The sequence below is a fragment of the Perognathus longimembris genome, chromosome 20 (assembly GCF_023159225.1).
Source record: "Perognathus longimembris pacificus isolate PPM17 chromosome 20, ASM2315922v1, whole genome shotgun sequence".
In the NCBI taxonomy this organism is placed as follows: Eukaryota; Metazoa; Chordata; class Mammalia; order Rodentia; family Heteromyidae; genus Perognathus; species Perognathus longimembris.
In genome coordinates, this window is record NC_063180.1 from 16,966,511 (window position 1) to 16,987,247 (window position 20,737).

At 44.9% G+C, this 20,737-nt stretch overlaps 1 protein-coding gene and 1 long non-coding RNA gene across 2 annotated transcripts in view; one reads left to right on the plus strand and one right to left on the minus strand.

Annotated features, from left to right (window-relative positions):
• The window catches only part of LOC125367958 (zinc finger protein 420-like), a 35,289-nt gene extending 33,683 nt beyond the window's left edge, over positions 1–1,606 (plus strand). Inside the window, 2 exon segments of the mRNA XM_048368727.1 lie at positions 262–1,283; positions 1,285–1,606. Coding sequence (XP_048224684.1) covers positions 262–1,283; positions 1,285–1,407 — 1,145 coding nt within the window. The 3' untranslated portion in view covers positions 1,408–1,606.
• Positions 1–20,656, minus strand: part of LOC125367962 — a 31,712-nt gene extending 11,056 nt beyond the window's left edge. The window contains exon 1 of the long non-coding RNA XR_007214200.1: positions 19,583–20,656. This is a non-coding gene — a long non-coding RNA (uncharacterized LOC125367962). The remainder of the gene's footprint in view (positions 1–19,582) is intronic.
• Positions 20,657–20,737: the final 81 nt, after the last annotated feature.

A 20,737-nucleotide genomic window follows, 5' to 3' on the forward strand; every position in this document is an offset into this window, starting at 1 on the left:
CAGATTGGGAGTCCAGTTACAGTGCCAATCCTTCATCTCCAGAAAAGGACATTTATGAAATATATTCCTTACAATGGGAGATAATGGAAAGAATTAAAAGCTATAGTTTACAGGGCTCCATCTTTAGACATGATTGGGCGTGCAAAAGCAAGACCATGGAGCAAAGAGAACAAAAAGAAAGTTATTTGGGACAGGAGAAACTTACCTCTGGTAAAATTACCACTTACAAAAAGCACAATTTTCTTACTGACTATCCAAGAGTTCCTCCAAATGGAGAAAAGCTGTATGAATGTAAGGAATGTCAGAAGACCTTCATTCGACGCTCCACACTTAGTCAGCACCTAAGGATCCACACAGGTGAGAAACCTTATAAATGCAAGGTGTGCGGGCAGCCCTTTAGACAGCGAGCACACCTCATTCGCCATCACAAACTTCACACTGGCGAGAAGCCCTATGAGTGCAAGGAATGTGGGAAGGCCTTTACAGTGCTCCAAGAGCTAACGCAGCACCAGAGACTTCACACGGGCGAGAAACCCTACGAGTGCAAGGAGTGTGGGAAGGCCTTCCGTGTGCACCAGCAGCTGGCTCGGCATCAGAGGATCCACACTGGCGAGAAGCCCTATGAGTGTAAAGACTGTGGGAAGACCTTTCGCCAGTGCACGCACCTAACTCGACACCAGAGACTCCATAATTCCGAGAAGCTCTACGAATGTAAGGAATGTGGGAAAGCCTTCGTGTGTGGCCCCGACCTGAGAGTCCATCAGAAAATCCATTTTGGGGAGAAGCCCTATGCATGTAAGGACTGTGGCAAGGCCTTTCGGATATGTCAGCAACTGACCGTCCACCAGAGCATTCACACGGGCGAGAAGCCCTACGAGTGTAAGGACTGTGGGAAAACTTTCAGGTTACGGCAGCAGCTCGTCCGCCATCAGAGAATCCATACCCGTGAGAAACCATATGAGTGCGTGGACTGCTGGAAGAGCTTCAGCAGCTACTCCCAGCTTATTGCCCATCAGAGCATCCACGTTGGCGAGAGGCCCTATGAATGTGAGGAGTGCGGGAAGGCCTTTCGCCTGCTCTCCCAGCTCACACAGCACCAGAGCATCCACACGGGCGAGAAGCCTTACGAGTGCAAGGAGTGTCGGAAACCTTTCAGACTGCTCTCCCAGCTCACGCAGCATCAGAGCATCCACACGGGCGAGAAGCCTTACGAGTGTAAGGAGTGCGGCAAGGCCTTCAGACTTTATTCATTCCTCACCCAACACCAGAGAATTCACACTGGAGAGAAACCCTACAAATGTAAGGAGTGTAAAAAGGCCTTTAGACAGCACTCACACCTCACTCAACATCAGAAAATTCACAATGGAGCTTAAACAAGAAACCATGCCAATGGACATTGTTTTATAACATCAGGATGTCCATGCTAGTCAGTAATGTAATGATGTAGGAAGAATCTTCAGTTTCTATCATCAACTCCATTTTCCCACTTAATACTATTGTGATTTTTGGACCAGATGCTAATCTTTTATACATTTGTAAAACAATGATAATAGTCCTTATGTGTATTAGCTATTTATTGCTATGTAATAAATTACCACAAAACTTAGAGCTTAACAGTAACATTTATTATCTGCAAACTTGTACAAATCAGGAGTCCAGGCAGGGCTTAGTTGGGTCCTTGTCACTTTCTTGTCACCACAGGGTTAGAGTCTCAGCCAGGCGCACAAAGCTAACAGATTGGATATCAGAATTTGGTTTTGAAGGCCGTTGGAATTGGAATCTTCTAGTGTCTAGCTGGTTATTGGCTGAAGGCTGACTGCCGTTCCTGCTGCAATGTTGGCCTCCTCAACATGGCTGCTTGTTTCATAGAAGTATGCAAGAGAAGGTGAGTGCTAACAAGATGGCAACTTTGCTAACAAGATGGAAGTTACATTCTTCTGTAATCTAATCCTGGATGTAACCTCAAATCAACTTTGCTATTGTCTCCTCAAAAGGATTACAGGAGAGCGAGTCAGGAAAAAAGGGATCATTGGGGACCAATTTAGAATCAGCCCCCCCAAACTGTCTAATAGGATTGTTATAAGTAGGTAATGTTTGAAGGAATATCACTCGTGTAGAATGTATTCTGTAAATATTGTTAATCATTGTTCTTGGCATCAGTACTAGGGAATTCTTATGAAAGATCCTATAGAATTAAATGTGGGAATGCCTCCTGTCACATCTAGCATGTACTAAACGACATTATTTTAGCAAAATCTAGGGGAGATAGCGACTATAAGAAGTTTTCGATGACTTGAGCTACATCAGAAATTGCATGCTGAAAAGAAAAAGTATCAGTTTCAAGGAAGTACAACTATTGAAGAATTAGAAATGCCAGCCATTATGGTGGATGGTTGTAATCCCAGCTACTTGGAGGCAGAAATAAAAGGATTGTGGTCAGAGGCTGGCTTAGGCAAAATCGTGGAGCCACTGGTAAGATTTTACCAACTAATTTAGCCTTGGAATAATCCCTTATAATTATAATAAAAGAAAATTACAGACCAGCTTTACTTTGGAAGATTTTATTCTTCAAGTTCTTAGCAAGGTCTTAGAGAATTATTTTTGTTTGTTTTGCCAGTCCTGAGGCTTGGACTCAGGGCCTGACCACTGACCCTGAGCTTCTTGTTGTCCAAGGCTAGCACTCTACCTCTTGAACCATAGCACCATTTCCAGCTTTTTCTGTTGATGTGGTGCTGAGGATTCGAACCCAGGGCTTCATGCATGCTAGGCAAGCACTCTCACTAAGCCACATTCCAAGCCCTTGGAGAATTATTATTATTATATTTTTTGGCCAGTCCTGGGGCTTGGACTCAGGGCCTGGGCACTGTCCCTGGCTTCTTTTTGCTCAAGGCTAGCACTCTGCCACTTGAGCCACAGCGCCACTTCTGGCCGTTTTCTGTATATGTGGTGCTGGGGAATTGAACCCAGGGCCTCATGTATACGAGGCAAGCACTCTTGCCACTAGGCCATATCCCCAGCCCCTTGGAGAATTATTTTTAAACACTAGTTTTTGTAAGTGTATTTTTCTTTTCCTAAGCACCAGATAGCTCCACACCTATATTTCACCTAGAAAAAAGTTTAAAGCCAATGTCCTTCAGAAGTTTGTTTCAAGCTGGGCACTGGTGTCTCAGGCTTGTAATCCTAAATACTCAGGAGTCTAAGATCTGAGAATCTCAGTTCAAAGCCAACCAGAGAGGAAGGTTTATGAGATTTTTTTTTTTTTTTTTTTTTGCCATTCTTAGGGCTTGAACTTTGGGCCTGGGTTCTGTCCCTGACCTCTTTTTTGCTTAAGGTTAGCACTCAATCACTTGAGCCACCATGCCACTTCCCGCTTTTTTGGTGGTTCATTGGAGACAAGAGTCTCATAGAGAGGGGAGCTACTCAGGAAGCTGAGATGTGAGAATCATGATTCGAAGCCAGTCTGGGCAGGAAAGGCTATGAGACTCTTATCTCCAGTGAACCACCAGAAAACAGGAAGGCATTGTGGCTCAAACTAGTAAAACACTAGCTGTAAGCAAAGAAGTTGGGGGGAGGGGAGGGGGCGCGCTAGGAATGTGGCTTAGCAATGGAGTGCTTGCCTAGTGTGCGTGAAACCCTGGGCTCAATTCCTCAGCACCACATAAACAGAAAAGGCCAGAAGTGGCGCTGTGGCTCAAGTGGTAGAGTGCTAGCCTTGAGCAAAAGAAGCTCAGGGACAATGCCCAGGCCCTAAGTTCAAGCCCCATGACCAACCAAAAAAAAAAGTTTATTTCACAGAATACTAGTTCTTGATACTTCTGGGGAATTTTAAGTATATTATTATCAGCTTGTCAAAAGATGTAGGAAGCAATTTGAATTTGAGTGTTATCTCTACCTTACCTCTTTGTGAAATTCTCAGTTCTCAGCCTGTTAACAACTTGCCATAGGACTACTTTGGAATGTCTTTGTGACATTTTAGATGTGGTGAGTGGTTATATCAGGAGCTCATGTTAGTCAAATGACTTTTTGTATGCTCTCATCATGCTCTGAAAACGTAGCTGCTGCTTGAATGGAAAGCTGGTGCTTTTCTATATCCAGTGGTGATTAGGACGGAAACTGTTTTGTGTTATAATAAAAGCCATGTGTTGGATATTGATTTGTACATTTTCTGATTTCTTTAAAAAGTGTAGAATCTGGGGCTGGGAATATGGCTTAGTGGTAGAGTGTTCGCCTTGTGTACACGAAGCCCTGGGTTTGAATCCACAGCACCACATATATAGAAAAAGCCAGAAGTGGCACTGTGGCTCCAGTGGTAGAGTGCTAGCCTTGAGCAAAAAGAAGCCAGGGACAGTGCTCAGGCCCTGAGTTCAATCTTCACAACTGGCAAAAAAAATAAATAAATAAAAGTTCAACCCTTATTTCCAAATTTTTACTCTATTTTACTAATTTTTAATTCCTCAGCCATTGAAGATGCATGTCCATATTGACCTGTCTTTTAGGGGTTTTAATATTTTGTTTTTGGCAGAACTGTGGCTTGGACTCAGGGCCTGGGTACTGTCCATGAGCTGCTTTTGCTCAAGGCTAGCACTCTACCTCTTGAGCCACAGTGTCACTTCTAGCTTTTTCTGTTTATGTGGTTCTGAGTAATCGAACCCAGGGCTTCATGTATGTTAGGCAAACACTCTACCACTAAGCTACATTCCCAGCCCATATTTTTTTTTTTTTTTTTTTTTGCCAGTCCTGGGCCTTGGACTCAGGGCCTGAGCACTGTCCCTGGCTTCTTCCCGCTCAAGACTAGCACTCTGCCACTTGAGCCACAGTGCCGCTTCTGGCCGTTTTCTGTATATGTGGTGCTGGGGAATCGAACCTAGGGCCTCGTGTATCCGAGGCAGGCACTCTTGCCATTAGGCTATATCCCCAGCCCCCAGCCCATATTTTAATATTTTTGACCTGATTATTAGACAAAAACCTCTTTTAATATATATTTGTTGGCTGTAATAGGGAGGCCAGATCCTGCCAGTGCCGTCATTAACTGTGGAGGACTTCAGGTTGACTCCAGCTCAGATTAGAGCAGAAGCCAACTCCATCTCCACTAAGCCCTCCCCCACCCGATTCAGGGAAGCTCCCCTTTATTATGATAAGTTATGTAGATTGACTACCTGAGGCCTGGGAGCTTCAAGGGAACCTGCTATGAGTAGGCATATCCACCTGCATCATGTGAACCCCGCCAAATCCACGCGTCAATTCTAACTAGAATGATAGGTTAGTTCAAATAGATATTATGAGATAGACTGTAACTCTATTGGCCACCTGCGTGGGCCTAGCATGCTCTGTAAGTGTTGTATCTTCATTGGTCACCTGCGTGTGGCAAGTTTGTCTGTGATGTTTGCCTTATAACCAGGCCGGAAGGCCACACACACACATGCAGTTCCAGCTCCCAAGTCTGGGCTGCACACGTGCGGGCGGTCCCAGCTCCCAAGTCTGAGCCCTGACCCTGCACACGTGGTTGGCAGTTTCGGCTCCCGAGTCTGGGCTGCGACCAAAGCCGGTCGGTTTACTTTTTGTTCACTTTTTACTTCCGCAATAAAACTGTCTTTTTGTCATCTTGTAGCTGGAAACTGTGTGGTGGACTCTTGGGGGAACCAGGAAGTCCCCCCTTGGGGGGGCCCCATTTCATTGTAGCGAACCCCCACTCTACTTCATTGGCCAATCATGTATCCCTTATGGTGCCTTTGTTGTTGATGGTTGTGGGACTTGAACTCAGGGCCTGTGTGCTGTCCCTGAGCTATTTTGCTCAAGGTTAGTGCACTACCACTTGGAGCCACGGCTCTACTTCCAGTTTTCTGGTGGTTCTTTGAGATAAACATCTTACAGAACCAGGTGCCAGTGGCTCTTCAGGGGGCTGAGATCTTAAGATTGCAGTTTGAAGCCAACCCTGGGCAGAAAAGATCCCATCAGACTAATTTTCAATTAGGCACTCAAAAACTGGAAGTGGCACTGTGTCTCAAGTGGTAGAGCCCTAGCCTTTTAAGCACAAAGAAGCTCAGAAACAGCACTCTGTGTTTAAGCCCCACAACTGGCAAAAAAAAACCCAAAAAGTCTCATAGACTTTCCTGCCTGGGCTGGCTTTAAACTGCAATTCTCAGATCTCAGCCTACAGAGTAGCTCAAAGCCTACAGTAAGCCATTGGCATCCTGCTGTAGTGAGACTTTTTTTGGGGGGGGCAGTTGTTTCTTTGCTCAAGACTAGCACTCTATCACCTGAGCTACAGCGCCACTTCCAGTTTTCTGGAGGTTAGTTGGAGATAGTCTCATAGACTTTCCTGCCCTATCTGGCTTCAAATCATGATCCTCAGATCTCAGCCACCTGAGTAGCTTATAGGTATGAGCCACCACCTCCTGGTTCTGCTGTCCAGAGTGGTGGTTCTAGTTTACATTCCCAGCAGCAGTGCAGTGCAGTTCCTTTTTTCCCCACATGCTTGCCAACATCTGTTGTTCGAATTCACATTGTTGGTCACTGTAACTGGGATAAGATGGAATCTCAGAGTTGTTTTGATTTGCATTTCCTTTATGGTCAGGGATGATGAGCACTTCCTTATGTGTTTCTTTGCCATTTGTACCTCACATGCTAAGAAGTCTCTCCTTAGCTCTCTTGCCCATTTAGTGATTGAGAGGGGTTAGTTTCTTGAGCTCCTCGTATATATTAGATATTAGGCTTTTGGTTGATATGTTGTCTAGCTAGACTTTTTTGGTTGTTATTTTATCTTATTTGTAATTTTTTTTTTTTTTTTTTTTGCCAGGCCTGGGCTTGAACTCAGGGCCTGAACACTGTCCCTGGCTTCTTTTGCTCAAGGCTAGCACTCTGTCACTTGAGCCACAGCACCACTTCTGGCTTTTTCTGTATATGAAGATACTGAAGAATTGAACCCAGGTGCCGGGATGCTAAGCTTACTCCCTTATCAGTGCTCCACTTTTCACCCTCTCCCCTGGGTGCTGGACCCGCAGGCGGCCAAGATGGAGCGAAGGGATACGGGCAAGCCTAAAGTGCACGTGGCCGAACGAGATCCCCTTTTCCTCCCTCCTTACCCACCAAGGAAGCCAGGCACACACGGATTTCGGAGACGCTTCGGAGAGCAATCCGGTTTATTCGGGAGGGGCTCACAGTAATATAGTGATGGTGATGAGGATTGAGCATGAGCTGGTGATAGGCTGGCAAGCTTGTCCATCCAAGAGCAGCTCCCAAGGACCTCCCTCATGGGCTAACGTCACTTCCCATAGTACTGCCCTCTGGGCAAAGCCCGCCAAAAGGGAGCACATGTACTCGCTGGCGCAAGGTGGGGGATGGTCTCAAAGCTATCCCTTCTGGTTCCGGACCCAGAAGGAGATAGGTGTGGCTCACTTCCACACTGCCCCAGGGCTGGGGGAAGGGTGGCCTCTCGGATCGCTCTCATCACCCTTCCCCCCTTAAGGCCAAGATGAATCCCCAACACCCAGGGCTTCATGTAAGCTAGGCAAGGGCTCTTTCACTAGGCCACATCCATAGCTAGACCTTTTCATAGGGCCTAGTGAGTTCTGTATTTCCAGTACATCAATTTGAACTTTTCAAGATGTATTCATTGATTTCATCTTTACTATACGAAAGGACTGGGAATGCATTGATAGGGGTAGAAGGAAATAGAGCCAGAGAACCATTTCTATATATGGATGGCAGGAAATGGGGAAGATCTACAGAAAGTGGTAGGAAATATGTTTTAAAACAGAGAAGCATATGTATGTATCCATGAGAAATACATGTCAACCTACAGGAATGGGAGTGCAGGCGCCGCGGACATCATGTGACCTGTCAGGCTGGGTGGTCTGTGTTGTCCTGGGCATTTAATATTCTACATCTGGGTGGCTGGGGATATGGCCTAGTGGCAAGAGAGCTTGCCTCGTATACATGAGGCCCTGGGTTTGATTCCCCAGCACCACATATACAGAAAACGGCCAGAAGCGGCGCTGTGGCTCAAGTGGCAGAGTGCTAGCCTTGAGCAAAAAGAAGCCAGGGACAGTGCTCAGGCCCTGAGTCCAAGGCCCAGGACTGGCCAAACCAAAAAAAAAAAAAAAAAAATATATATATATATATATATATATATATATATATATATTCTAAATCTGTACTCAAAGGTTGATTTTCTCTCTGAGGCCTGGAGGGCGGAGCCTCAGCCAGCTGGCCACGCCCACACCCTCAGGTCCCAAAGGGGCCCAGTCTGTGATTACTTCCGGTCCACCATCTTCAAGTGTGTGGAAGCCGCCATGAGCCGGCCGCCCCGGGCATCTCTTCAGGAAGGAGGGTAGCACCCGGCAGCTCCCTGGACGAAGGCCTCTGCCTTGGTCCGGCCCGCGGAGGCCTGGCACCTTGTGTTTTTGTTAATGTTCCTGAGTCCGTGGTGTGGGAGGCCACGCTGGGACTGAAGCAGGCAAAGGCCCCTCCCACTCCGGGGCTGCTGCTGCTGGCCGGGCCCGGCTGTGTGGGGTTGGGGAAGTGTACGGGTGTAGCCCGGCCAGCGAGTGGCGTGGTGGAGGGAAAAAAGGGAATGGAATGTTCTGGATGGTTCCAGCACATTGCTTTGAACGTGTGCGCTCTGTGGTGTTTTCCACCCATGGCTGGGCTCACTTGAGGCGTGCCTTCACCCTTTGCTGGTTATTTGGGAATACTCATGGATTCATTGCCTCGCTACTGACTCGTGTTCGGTACTCACATTGTGGTAGGGAGTACAGCGGACTCCATTTGATGAGGAAAAATGGTGGAGAATGTTGGGGGGAGTAGATCAGGTCAACCTGACCCCAAAATTCTGCTTCTGTAAATGTCTTGCTTAACTTGTTGCTCGCTCTAACCCCTGCGTCAACCCCCTATATCTGTGTTGCAGCTTTTACCTTTGTAAACCCCAATTTGAGGGCTGTTGGTGCCCAAGCCTGCACGGAGTCCCTGGCCAGTCAGCCTGCTGCTTTTTTTTTGTAATTTATTTATTAATTAAACAAAATTTTTTTGACAAGGTGTTATGCAAAAAGGGTAGTTACATAGTAGGGCAGTGTGTACATTTCTTGTGATATCTTACACCCTGTTTTGCTTTCCCTTTCCTAGGTCAGGTAGACATATATTCAATACACAATGTACCAAGAACATATGCAGTAGCCACGTGGCCTACGCCCAAGAAAATTCGCCTAGGGCTTTAAATGTAATGTTGACATTAGGCAATATGTCGACAACAGTCTTATATGAATGTACATACATAGCTTTTGAGCTGTTGTATTCCACTGAGAGGTCAATTTTTGACCTTTATATGTTGAGTAGTTGTTTGGTTTTAGTTACATAATGTTGGGTTGCTGACCCAATCCTGTGGGAAATACCATTTGACAAGCAGTTTTTGGTTTCACAGACCTGGTCTCTACTGTCTCCCCATCACCCCATCTTAACAGTCATATATCCGGGAGATCATGCCCCATTGTTTTCTGTGTTCTAGGCTTGTCTCGCTCAACATTATTTGTTCAAGTTCTGACCATTTCCCTGCGAATAACAATATTTCACCATTCCTAATCGCTATGTAGTATTCCATTGTGTATAGGTACCATATTTTTTGGATCCATTCATCTGTGGAGGGGCATCTGGGTTGATTCCATATTTTGGCTACTGTGAATTGTGCAGTGATAAACATGGAAGTACAAATGTCTTTTTGATATCTTGGGACCTGCTGTTCAGGATAGATGCCTAGGAGTGGTATGGTTGGGTCATAGGTAGGTCTATAGTGAGCTTTTTGAGAAACCTCCATACCGTTCTCCACAGTGGTTGTACTAATTTGCACTCCCACCAACAATGGAGGAGGGTTCCTCTTTCCCCGCATCCCCTCCAGCATTTGTTGTTGCCTGAGTTCAGAGTATAGGCCATTCTCACTGGAGTGAGGTGGTATCTCAGGGTTGTTTTTATTTGCATTTTCTTTACTGCCAGGGATGTTGAACATTTCCTCATGTTTCTTTGCCATTTTTATCTCTTCTCTTGTGAAGTCTCTCTTTAGCTCCTTTGCCCATTTCCTACTTGGTTTACTGGGCTTGGAGGGGCTTAGTTTTTTGAGTTCTCTGTAGATGACAGATATTAGGCCTTTGTTGCTGTGTTGGTAAAGACCCTTTCCCATATGGTTGGCTGTCTTTCTGTTTTGGTGGCTATGTCCTTAGCTGTGCAGAAACTTAATTTGTAGTAGTCCCATTTGTCAAGTCTCTCCCCTATTCGTTGTGCCCCTGGGACTCTATTCAGGAAGTTCCTTCCTGTGCCTATAAGTTCTACCGTCTTTCCTACTCTGTCCTTCATAGTTTCAAGGATTCAGGTCTGATATTGAGGTCCTTGATCCATTTTAAGTTGATTTTGGTGCATGGTAATAGGCTTGGGTCTACTTTGAGTTTTCTGCATATGGCTGCCCAGTTCTCCCAGCACCAGTAGTTGAAGAGGCTATGTTTAGTCCACTGTATGTCTTTAGCTCCTTTGTCGAATATCAGCTGACTGTAAGAGGGCTGTTTTATTTCTGGATCTTCAATTCTAATCCATTGGTCTTCAGGTCTGTTTTTATACCAATACCAAGCTGTTTTTGTTATGATGGCCTTATAGTAGAGCTTGAAGTCTGGTATTGTGATACCTCCTGCACTGCTTTTTTTTGCCTAGAATTGCTCTGGCTATTACAGGTCTTTTGCCGTTCCATATGAATTTATGGATTGCTTTCTCTATTTCAGTGAAGAATGTAACTGGGATTTTGATAGGGATTGCATTGAATTTGTATAACAATTTGGGCAATATGGCCATTTTCACTAATATTGATTCTGCCTACCCATGAGCATCTCCTTGTGTCTCCTTTGATTTCCCTTATTAGATTTTTATAGTTCTTGCCCCTCAGTACTGCCTTAGCTGTGTCTCATAGGTTTCTTTGTGATGTATTTTCATTGTCATTGTGGCTTATGAATTCATTAATTTCATCTTTAATTTGGTCTGTGCCCCAAGTTTTGGATGACAGTGTGGGGTTTAGCCTCCAAGAATGTGTATAGCCTCTGTGGTAACTGTTGTTATTGAGGGTTACCTTTAATCCACTGTGGTCAGATATAATACATGGGATGACGTCAATACTTTTGTATTTGCTGAGGTTCTTTGTGTGGGCTATGACATGGTCTATTTTGGAGTATGATCCATGGGCTGCTGAGAAGAAGGTGTATTGGGTCTCTGTAGGGTGGAAGATTCTGTATAGATCTGTCAGATCCATTTGGGATATGGTGTTACGTAGGTCCTCAGCTCCCTTGCTAATCCTCTGGGTGTTGGATCTCTCTCTTGGAGAGAGTGGAGTATTAAAGTCTGCCACTATGATTATGTTTGAGTCTGTCTTGTTCTCTAGTTCTGTGAGAATTTGTTTGACATATTTAGGGCCTCTTTTGTTCGGTGAGTATAAATTTATTACCATGATGTCTTGATTCTGGATTTTTCCTTGTATTAAAATGTAGTGTGCTTCTTGATCTTTTTGAGAAGATCTTAATGAGAAGTCCAGCTTGTCTGAAATCAGAATGGCTACCTGCCATTTTGGTAGGTGCGTTTGCTTGGAAGATGTTGCTCCATCCTTTCATTCAGAGTCTGTTTTTGTCCCTTGCTGTAAGTTGGGTCTCTTGAAGACAACAGATGGCAACTTTTTTTGGCCAGTCCTGGGGCTTGGACTCAGGGCCTGAGCACTGTCCCTGGCTTCTTTTTGCTCAAGGCTAGCACTCTGCCACTTGAGCCACAGCGCTACTTCTGGCCATTTTCTGTATATGTGTTGCTGAGGAATTGAACCCAGGGCCTCATGTATACGAGGCAAGCACTTTTGCCACTAGGCCATATCCCAAACCCAGATGGCAACTTTTTGTTTACGGATCCACTCTGTCAGTCTGCTCCTCTTTATCAGAGTTCATACCATTTATATTCAAAGACATCCTGGATAAGTGTGTTTTTTCCCCCCTCTATTTTCCTGTTAGGCTGTTTTTCCTCTCCCTTCTTTCTTGTCTTTATTGAGCTGCTCTTCCTGTTGGGCTCTGGCTATTGTAGTTTCTTTCTGTTTCTGTCTGGGGGTCCTGTATGTTTTCTGTTGGGTGGGGTTCCCCTCTTAGAATTTGCTGTAAGGCTGTTTTTTTTAGTCACATAAGCCTTTCGATCCTCTTTGGTATGGAAAGATCTGGTTTTTCCCTCGAAGGTGAATTCTAATTTTGATGGATATTTAATTCTGGGTTGGCAGTTGTTGGCCTGCAGGACTTGGATTGTGTTCTTCCAGGCACTTCGTGCATTGTAAATTTCTGTGGAGAGGTCTGCCGTGATTCTGATCAAAATTTTTTCCATTGTAATATAGCTCTTTCTTTGTTTTAGCTGCGTTCAAAATTTGCTCTTTATTCTTGAGATCTGAGGTCTTGATAATTATGTGCCTAGGATTTTCTAGGGTCTGGTCTGCCAGGTGTCCTATAAGTTTCAGTTATTTGGGTGAGGTTATCCTTTGTGAGATTGGGGAGGTTTTCTACAATAACTCTATTCAATATATGTTGCATCCTCTGCTCTGGTACTCCTCTCCTTCACCTATTCCGATTATACGCAGATTATATCTCTTCTCCCTGTCCACTATCTCCTGGATGTTTGCCCTGGAGTTTGAGTTTCTTGGAGTGCAGTAATCTTCTGGTCCTTATCAGCTGCATCGTCATCCAAAAGAGAGATTCGAGATTCAAGATGATCAATTCTTTGTGATGTGGCTTCGAATGTGGTTTGCAATGAGGAGAGATGTGTATGTTTGCCAGATTAGCTCTCATTGTGGTATTTTCTTCTTTTAATGAGTTGTGTTTTGAATCTATTTTTTCATGCATTTTCTTAGGATGTTAAGGTCTTCTTTAACTGAGTAGACTGTATCCATTTTTGCTTCCATTTCTTTCTTGACTTCCTGAAGGTCCTTTGAGACTTCCATTCTAAACTCCTGGAACTGTTTTCTGAATTTGGTCCTGAGGCTTTCGGTCATTTCTTCTATCTTATTCTCAGTTGTTTTTTTATTCTCCATCTCCTCCTCCGTCGTACTACTTTTTGGAGCTGGCGAGTTGGCCTCACCTTTTATGAAATTTGTACTATTTCTTTGTGATTTACGCATCTGGAGATCTGTAGCTGGCGACCTAGGCTTGGCTTTGTGCTGGTTCCCACTGGTCCGTCAGTGGGGACTTGTGTCCTGGCTCTGGGTTTGAGTTTATCTGTTGAACCTTACTGCCCTATGGGTGAGCGTGACTGTCTCGGTTGTTGCCAAGGCGGTCACCCTCACCGCAGTTAGGGGTGGGTAGGTTCTGTGTCATTCTCTGCAGGACTGTGCTCTGCCACTGTGTTATGCTGACCCTTGTGGGCCCCTATTGGGGGTTTGCAGGTCGCTGATTCAGTGTGGCGTGGAGACATTTGTCTTCTTTCTTTCCCCGCTAATTGCTGTGGGTCAAAAGAGGTCGCCTCTCAGATTGAGAATTGCAGCTGAGGGACGGCTCGTCCACCAGTGTGGAGTGTTCCTGTCAGAGCAGGTGTTGCTGTTGAGGGGTGGCCCTGTCCACCTGTGTGGAGTCCGCCTATCAGAGTGGGCGTTGCTGCTGAGGGGGAAGCTTGCCCACTTATGTGCTCCCACGGGGGGTTGGGCACGAGATCCTCCTGATGGAGTGCTAGCACGCTGACCCACGTTGGGCCACTGTGGGGGCGCGTGCATGTGCACTCTTGTGCTTCTTTTGGGGGCGTGCTGCCCTGGATTGTTGGAGGGTGCTTGTGCGAATCTGTGGGGGTGGTATGTGTGATCCCCAGCAGGTTCAAGTGTCTAGGCATGGGTTGGTGCCCACAGGCTCTCTGCACCTCTGCTGTGAGGGGGAGCGTGTGCTCAGGCCCAGGTGTCACTGCTGGGCTGGTATCGCACACCGGCAAGCCTGTGACTGTTTTTCAAAAAGTCCGCGTGCAATAGGGCACCTCAGGTGGCGTTCAAATGCCTACCTGTCCCTGGGTCCCTGCTGAGGGGAGGGAGGGGCCGGTGCAGACAGATTCAGGCTCCCCAGCTGGGGCTTTGGGGGACGCTGGCCTAAGGTGTCTCCTGGTCACGTTGTTGAGCACTGCTCTGCAGCTGCTAGCTCCTGTGTCCTCCCAGGAGTTGTAGGGTCCTAGAGCCCCCAGATATGGGGCTCTTTTGTTCCCTCAGGGTAGGGAGGGAGCTCTAGCTTCTTTGTCACCTTATGATGGGCCCTACATCAGGTTTTGGGTCTCTGCTAGAGCTGATCTCCTGTGGTGGTAGTGGGGCAATGGGGAACTTACTGGTCCTGGATTGTGTGTGTCCCGCGCTGCTGTGGCTTTTCCGGGATGGGGTGTGGAAATTGATTGTTTGGCGGTGGCGGTCCCGGCTCTCCCCGTCTGGCTCTCCCCATCTGCACTGCCCGGTTCCCCTGAGGTTGTCTGGTCCTGGCCATTTGGACCCAAGCCGCTGTCTGTCTCGGTCTGGTCTGCGTGCAATCTGGGATCTGTGGAGCTCCTGCTGTCTGGACTCTGCACTTGCAGCAAGACTTTCCGTGCAGGATATAGGCTTTTCTTTTTCATTTCATGTGTTTGTTCTGGTTGTTGGGTTTGCTGGTCTCTTGAATGGGGCGTTGGGTGTTGGAGCTCCCAGCTCACTATTCGGTTGGAGCGAGTTGGGGTGCCTCCCTACTCTTGATTTTTTTTTACTTCCACTAATTTTCCTTGATATATTTGTCTTTGTCTCATGAATTTAGAACTGGGTTATTTCCTCATCTTTGGAGGTATAATTTTTTTTCTTCTGTCTTTTTGCCAGTCCTGGGGCTTGGACTCAGGGCCTGAGCACTGTCCCTGGCTTCTTTGTGCTCAAGGCTAGCACTCTACCTCTTGAGCCACAGCACCGCTTCCAGCTTTTTCTGTTTATGTGGTACTAACGAATTGAACCCAGGGCTTCATGCATGCTAGGCAAGCACTCTACCACTTAGCCACATTCCCAGCACCTGGAGTTACCAATTTTTAGATTACTTTAATATGGAAATGGTTTTATTTTTTCAAATTCGTTATTTTGTTTGGGACCCAGGATAGAGGTCTGTGTGTACCCAGAAAGACTGTGTGCTGTCTTGTTGCCTGGAGCTATCTATAAATGCGGTTTACACCCAGCAGGTGGTAGTTCACTTTTAAATGCTTCCCTATTTTGTGTTTTCTAGTTTCTTTAATGAAAAGTGTGAAACAATGTTGGTTAATCCATTTCTAGTTTAGTGTGCTTTATATATTTTGAGGCTCTGTTAGGTGAATATGCATTTAGAGAATAGAATTAGGAAATATATCCCCAATAATTTTCTTAGCTACCTACTTTGATATTAATATGACCATACCATCTCTTGATGTTTCCATGTTTTTCAGCCTTTTAATCTGCTCATAATCAAGATGACTTACCATTTATAAATACTTATGTTTTAATCCTTTCTGACACCTCTATAATAATTTTTTTTTTTTTTTTTGGCCAGTCCTGGGCCTTGGACTCAGGGCCTGAGCACTGTCCCTGGCCTCTTCCTGCTCAAGGCTACCACTCCGCCACTTGAGCCACAGCGCCGCTTCTGGCCATTTTCTGTATATGTGGTGCTGGGGAATCGAACCTAGGGCCTCGTGTATCCGAGGCAGGCACTCTTGCCACTAGGCTATATCCCCAGCCCCATATAATAATTTTTATTTAATGCATTTTGTGTGTGTGCCAGCCCTGGGGCTTGAACTCAGGACCTGGGCACTGTTCCTGAGCTTCTTTTGCTCAAGGCTAGCATTCTACCACTTGAGCCACAGCACCATTTCTGGCTTTTGTTTTGTTTTTTGCCAGTCCAGGGGCTTGAACTCAGGGCCTTATCACTGTCCCTGGCTCCTTTTTGCTCAAGGCTAGCACTCTACCACTTGAGCCACAGCGCCACTTCTGGCCTTTTCTATATATGTGGTGCTGAGGAATCAAACCCAGGGCTTCATGTAGACAAGGAGAGCACTTTTACCACTAGGCCAAATTCCCGGCCCCATTTCTGGCTTTTTCTGTGTATATGGTACTGAGATATTGAACCCATGGCTTCATGCATGCTAGGCAAGCACTCTACCACTAAGCCACATTCCTAGTCTTTAATGTAATTTTTATATGATTGAATTTGGGCCTATCATTTTCCTTTGGTTATGTTTTTTACCTCATTTTGTATTTTGATACTTAAAATATTTTTTAATTAAAAAATGATTTACTATAAATTTTAAACACATGCTGAGTTCTTAAAACAGATAATCACACACCTTATTGGGTAGTCTTCATTTTACATTATGCATACTTTCACTCTGCTTCCAGTGAGCTTCTTGCTGCTTCACATGGACACCATCAAGGCTCCCCCTACCTTTATGTGATTATCATAAATAATCTTGGAAAGTTGAAAACCTCATGAGACAATCTTATAATTTTTCAGCATGTGTAGACTTCCCAATCCCATCCTGTGTGGGAGTCGAGGTTACCTTTAGTCATGTTGTCTTAGGCTTCACTTGGATGTGAGTGGTATGGTGTGGACATTGTGTCCGGAAGACACAAACTTGGAGTGTCCCCTCCACTGTGAACTATCTAAGATTACAAGACTTTTCCTGAGGTTTTGAGCAAGCAACAGAGCTAGGAGTTGATTCCATCCCATCCTGTGAAGGAAAGTGCGGGTACAGTGGCTCTTGGCATCCCACATCTTCACCTGGCTGACGCACTGGTTGCCACATTTCGCACTGTACCCCCTTCCCCATCCCTTCCTTTCCACATTGCGTCCCGTATGGATGGATGACACACTGGGTAAGAGTCTAGTAATACTGTTTTGTTTTGTTCAATTTAGTTCAGCTTTGGCCATTGAGAGTTTTTTCCATTTCTTACCGTTCCTCCCCATGCACCCTAGTGCCTTTGTGTATGCACATGCCTGTGTGCGTGCAGTTATTAGTACCTTCTTACCTTCAGGCACTATAAAATATTGTAGGGCTGGCTATCTTGGATCCTTCCTGCTCCAGCTCTAGAATTAGCCACTCGTGTAAGGAATCCTGGTTTCTTTTACTGGAGAATGATGTACACGCTGATACCAGGGGTCATTGCTTGGATGCCCTTTCAGGTGACAGAGCAAACACTCTGACCCCTGAGCCATGCATGTCGCTACCCCTTTTTTCTTTAGGTATGTTTTTAAGTCTCACTTTTTGCCCAGTCTGATCTCAAACTGTGGTCCTCCCAATTGACTCTGCATCCTGGGTAGCAGGTACTACGTACAGGAATGGACACTGTATGTGGTCCTGTAACTTCTGTGCTTGTTTTGTTCTGAGACATTGATCCACTTGCCTCTGCCTCCTCAGTACCTATTGTTTTTCACCATTATACCTGGCTTGTTATTGTATTATTATTTTGCCAGTCCTGGGGCTTGACCTCAGCCTGGGCACTGTCCCTGGCTTCTTTTTGCTCAAGGCTAGCACTCTACCACTTGAGCCACAGCACCACTATCTGGCTTTTTCTATATATGTGGTGCTGAGGAATTGAACCCAGGGCTTCATGTAGAAGAGGCAAGCACTCTACCACTAGACCATATTCCTAGCCCCCCAAATTATCTTTAAAAAAACTGTCAAGCTATAGAAAACTACTGTTACGAGTTCGTACCTAGACTCAGCAATTTCTTTTTCAAAAATAAAGAACATTTCCACTTTGCAATCCTTTCTTCCTAAGAGACTAGGTTTGAGCTATTAAGTCAGTTCTACAGTCAGGGGCCTAATGGCTGAGGAGACCAGGATGGCCACAGCAGCCAACATTTATATACTAGTGTCTGCATGAACACCGTCCTCTCAGGATCTGCTCTAAGCCCTTCATGCATATTGTCACCAAGTTGATGATTTTTTTTTTTTTTTTGGCCAGTCCTGGGCCTTGGACTCAGGGCCTGAGCACTGTCCCTGGCTTCTTCCCACTCAAGGCTAGCACTCCGCCACTTGAGCCACAGCGCCGCTTCTGGCCATTTTCTGTATATGTGGCGCTGGGGAATCGAACCTAGGGCCTCGTGTATCCGAGGCAGGCACTCTTGCCACTAGGCTATATCCCCAGCCCAAGTTGATGATTCTTTGTACAGTCTGTGTGGTGCCTCAGAAGCTTATGTGCAGTGAGCTGAGGTAGCTTTTATTCAGGTAAGCACAGGTAAGCACAGAGCACATTCTCAGTGAAGCGCTGATGTGTAAGACTCAGAGACTATAACCAAGCACTTCTTTACCAAAGAATGTCATATTCACATAAATAACGTAAAATAATCATCTCGTATAATACTTGTATGTTGCATAGTATCTCTATCTTCTGCCATGGTTTGTGTGGTGTCTGGGTGATGGGAAACGGCAGTGGAGCAGTAACAGACCTTTTCCTTGGATCTGGGGCCTCACCACTTTTTTTCCTATGCTGTGCTGCCAGCCACTAAAGATTAAAAAAACTGCTTTTCTCAAAAAATTGACTGTCGGACTGGTAATATGGCCTAGTGGCAAGAGTGCTCACCTCATATACATGAAGCCCTGGGTTCAATTCCCCAGCCCCAAATATATAGAAAACGACCAGAAGTGGCGCTGTGGCTCAAGTGGCAGAGTGCTGCCTTGAGCAAAAAGAAGCCAGGGACAGTGTTCAGGCCCTGAGTTCAAGGCCCAGGACTGCCCCCCCCCCCAAAAAAAAATTGACTGTCTACATGTAACAGAGAAGGAATAGGATTATGAATTTTAGAACAACACAATAGCGTGCATTTGTCTCACACATGGAGGCTTCACGGAGAAACAAGTGCCATCTTTCCTGAAATCATTTATTTCCTGTACAAAATTGTAATCAAAACAAATCACATGCACGTTAATTACTAGGAGGCAATTATACAGGTGCTGTTGCCTCTGTATTTAGGCAGAAGATTTAAAGGCATAAAATAGAAATTTGAAAAAATATTCCGGGCAAAAGAGAATTTAGAAACAAGATGTAGTGCAAACACATTTAAAAACAGGTGAACAAATTATAGCTTATAGGCCAAACCTGGCTTGATGTTTGTTTTATTGGATCAGAGCCAGCTATATCAGGGCCAAAAATACAGTGACCTTCTAGATAATTTCATCATTGGGAGCTATGAATTAGAGGACATCAAGCAGCAGGCCCCTTTACAGTGATTAACAAAAATGTCCACTGGGGTGACAGCAGAGGAAGTGAAGTTGCCACCCTGGTTGAGGACTACTCGGGCAACAACTCTAAATGTAGTTTCTACAAATCACTTTGGGAAATGCAAATAAGAGAGATAAAAAGTAATCACGGACATAAAACCAAATGACCCTTAAGGTATGTGCTCAACCTCAACCTCACTGGCAGTAAAATGCAAATTAAAGGTACTTTTTCACTTGTGGCTCAAAATGTCAGGAAATGCACATACACTTCATATTAATGGTAAATTTCAGACAAGGCACTGATGGCTACCTTTTAAATATATTGTTTTTAAAAGTATATATACACAATAAGGCACAGAACTCAAACAGTGGGATTAACAGCAACAATAAATGTAGAAAAATTTGTGTAACTATTGGTAAAATCACCCAAATTTTCACTGGTAGAATGGACTTCACCTATCATAGTTTATGTGTACTACTTAATCTAAAACTGGCTGATCAGTAGGTTTTGATTTAGAACGTTGTCGATGAGAAAAGGAGGCTGTACTGTATCTTTGGCCTACTCCCAACCTCCTTGTACCAAACCAATCTAGACACAGGTATCTTCCTGAGAATGCAGGACAGCATACAATCAGCCCTTATAATCAGTGTCTGTAATTTTGCTTTTTAAAAAAACGTCTATAATATACTTAGTAAACTCTTGACTTAAATTTGGTAGAAAACTCAGACCGCGATGGTCCTGGTTTCCAATTCCTGAATAGCTGGTGATTATAGGTGTTGATTACAGGCGATTACCACCACACCAAATGTATTTTGTTTTGATAGTACTGGAGTTTGAACTTGGGCTTGATAGGCTCTGTAACTTGACCTGCAGGCTCCAGCCCTCAAGTCTTGGAAAGAGAAACATGTATATTCATTTTACAACTCAAAACGTTAGAAACTGTAATGAAATCAGCACTACAGTAATCTTTATTTCATTTAAAGGATACAAAATAGTTTAAGAATAGACTTAAAAAGGTACTATCAGCATGGATAAAAATTTAGTAATCATATTGTCTCCCAATGAGTTGCCAAATTTAAATTTTTTTTTCTGGTGTTGGGAAAGAGTGAAGTCCGACCCAGGGTGACTACTCTAAATGCCATATGTAAAAAGAAGACAACTGTGTGCAGTATTCACTGCGTTGGACCTGTGCCATTCTAGCTGTCAATGCTTTTATTGAGCACTAGTTTCTGATTTCCATGTGTCAACACTGGACATATCGGATTGTGACATTCTCAATCAACCCATCTTTGTAACAGACTGCTAGATCTGGCTTGCTTACTGTAATTCAAATACTCACATACCATATGTACAATGGATTTTTATAACTGACTTGATTTTAGATGCTGTTCTCTTTCAAATTTGATAAAAGGGCCATATATATGTATGTGTCTGTATATATATATTTTTTGCCAGTCCTGGGGCTTGGACTCAGGGCCTGAGCACTGTCCCTGGCTTCTTTTTGCTCAAGGCTAGCACTCTACCACTTGAGCC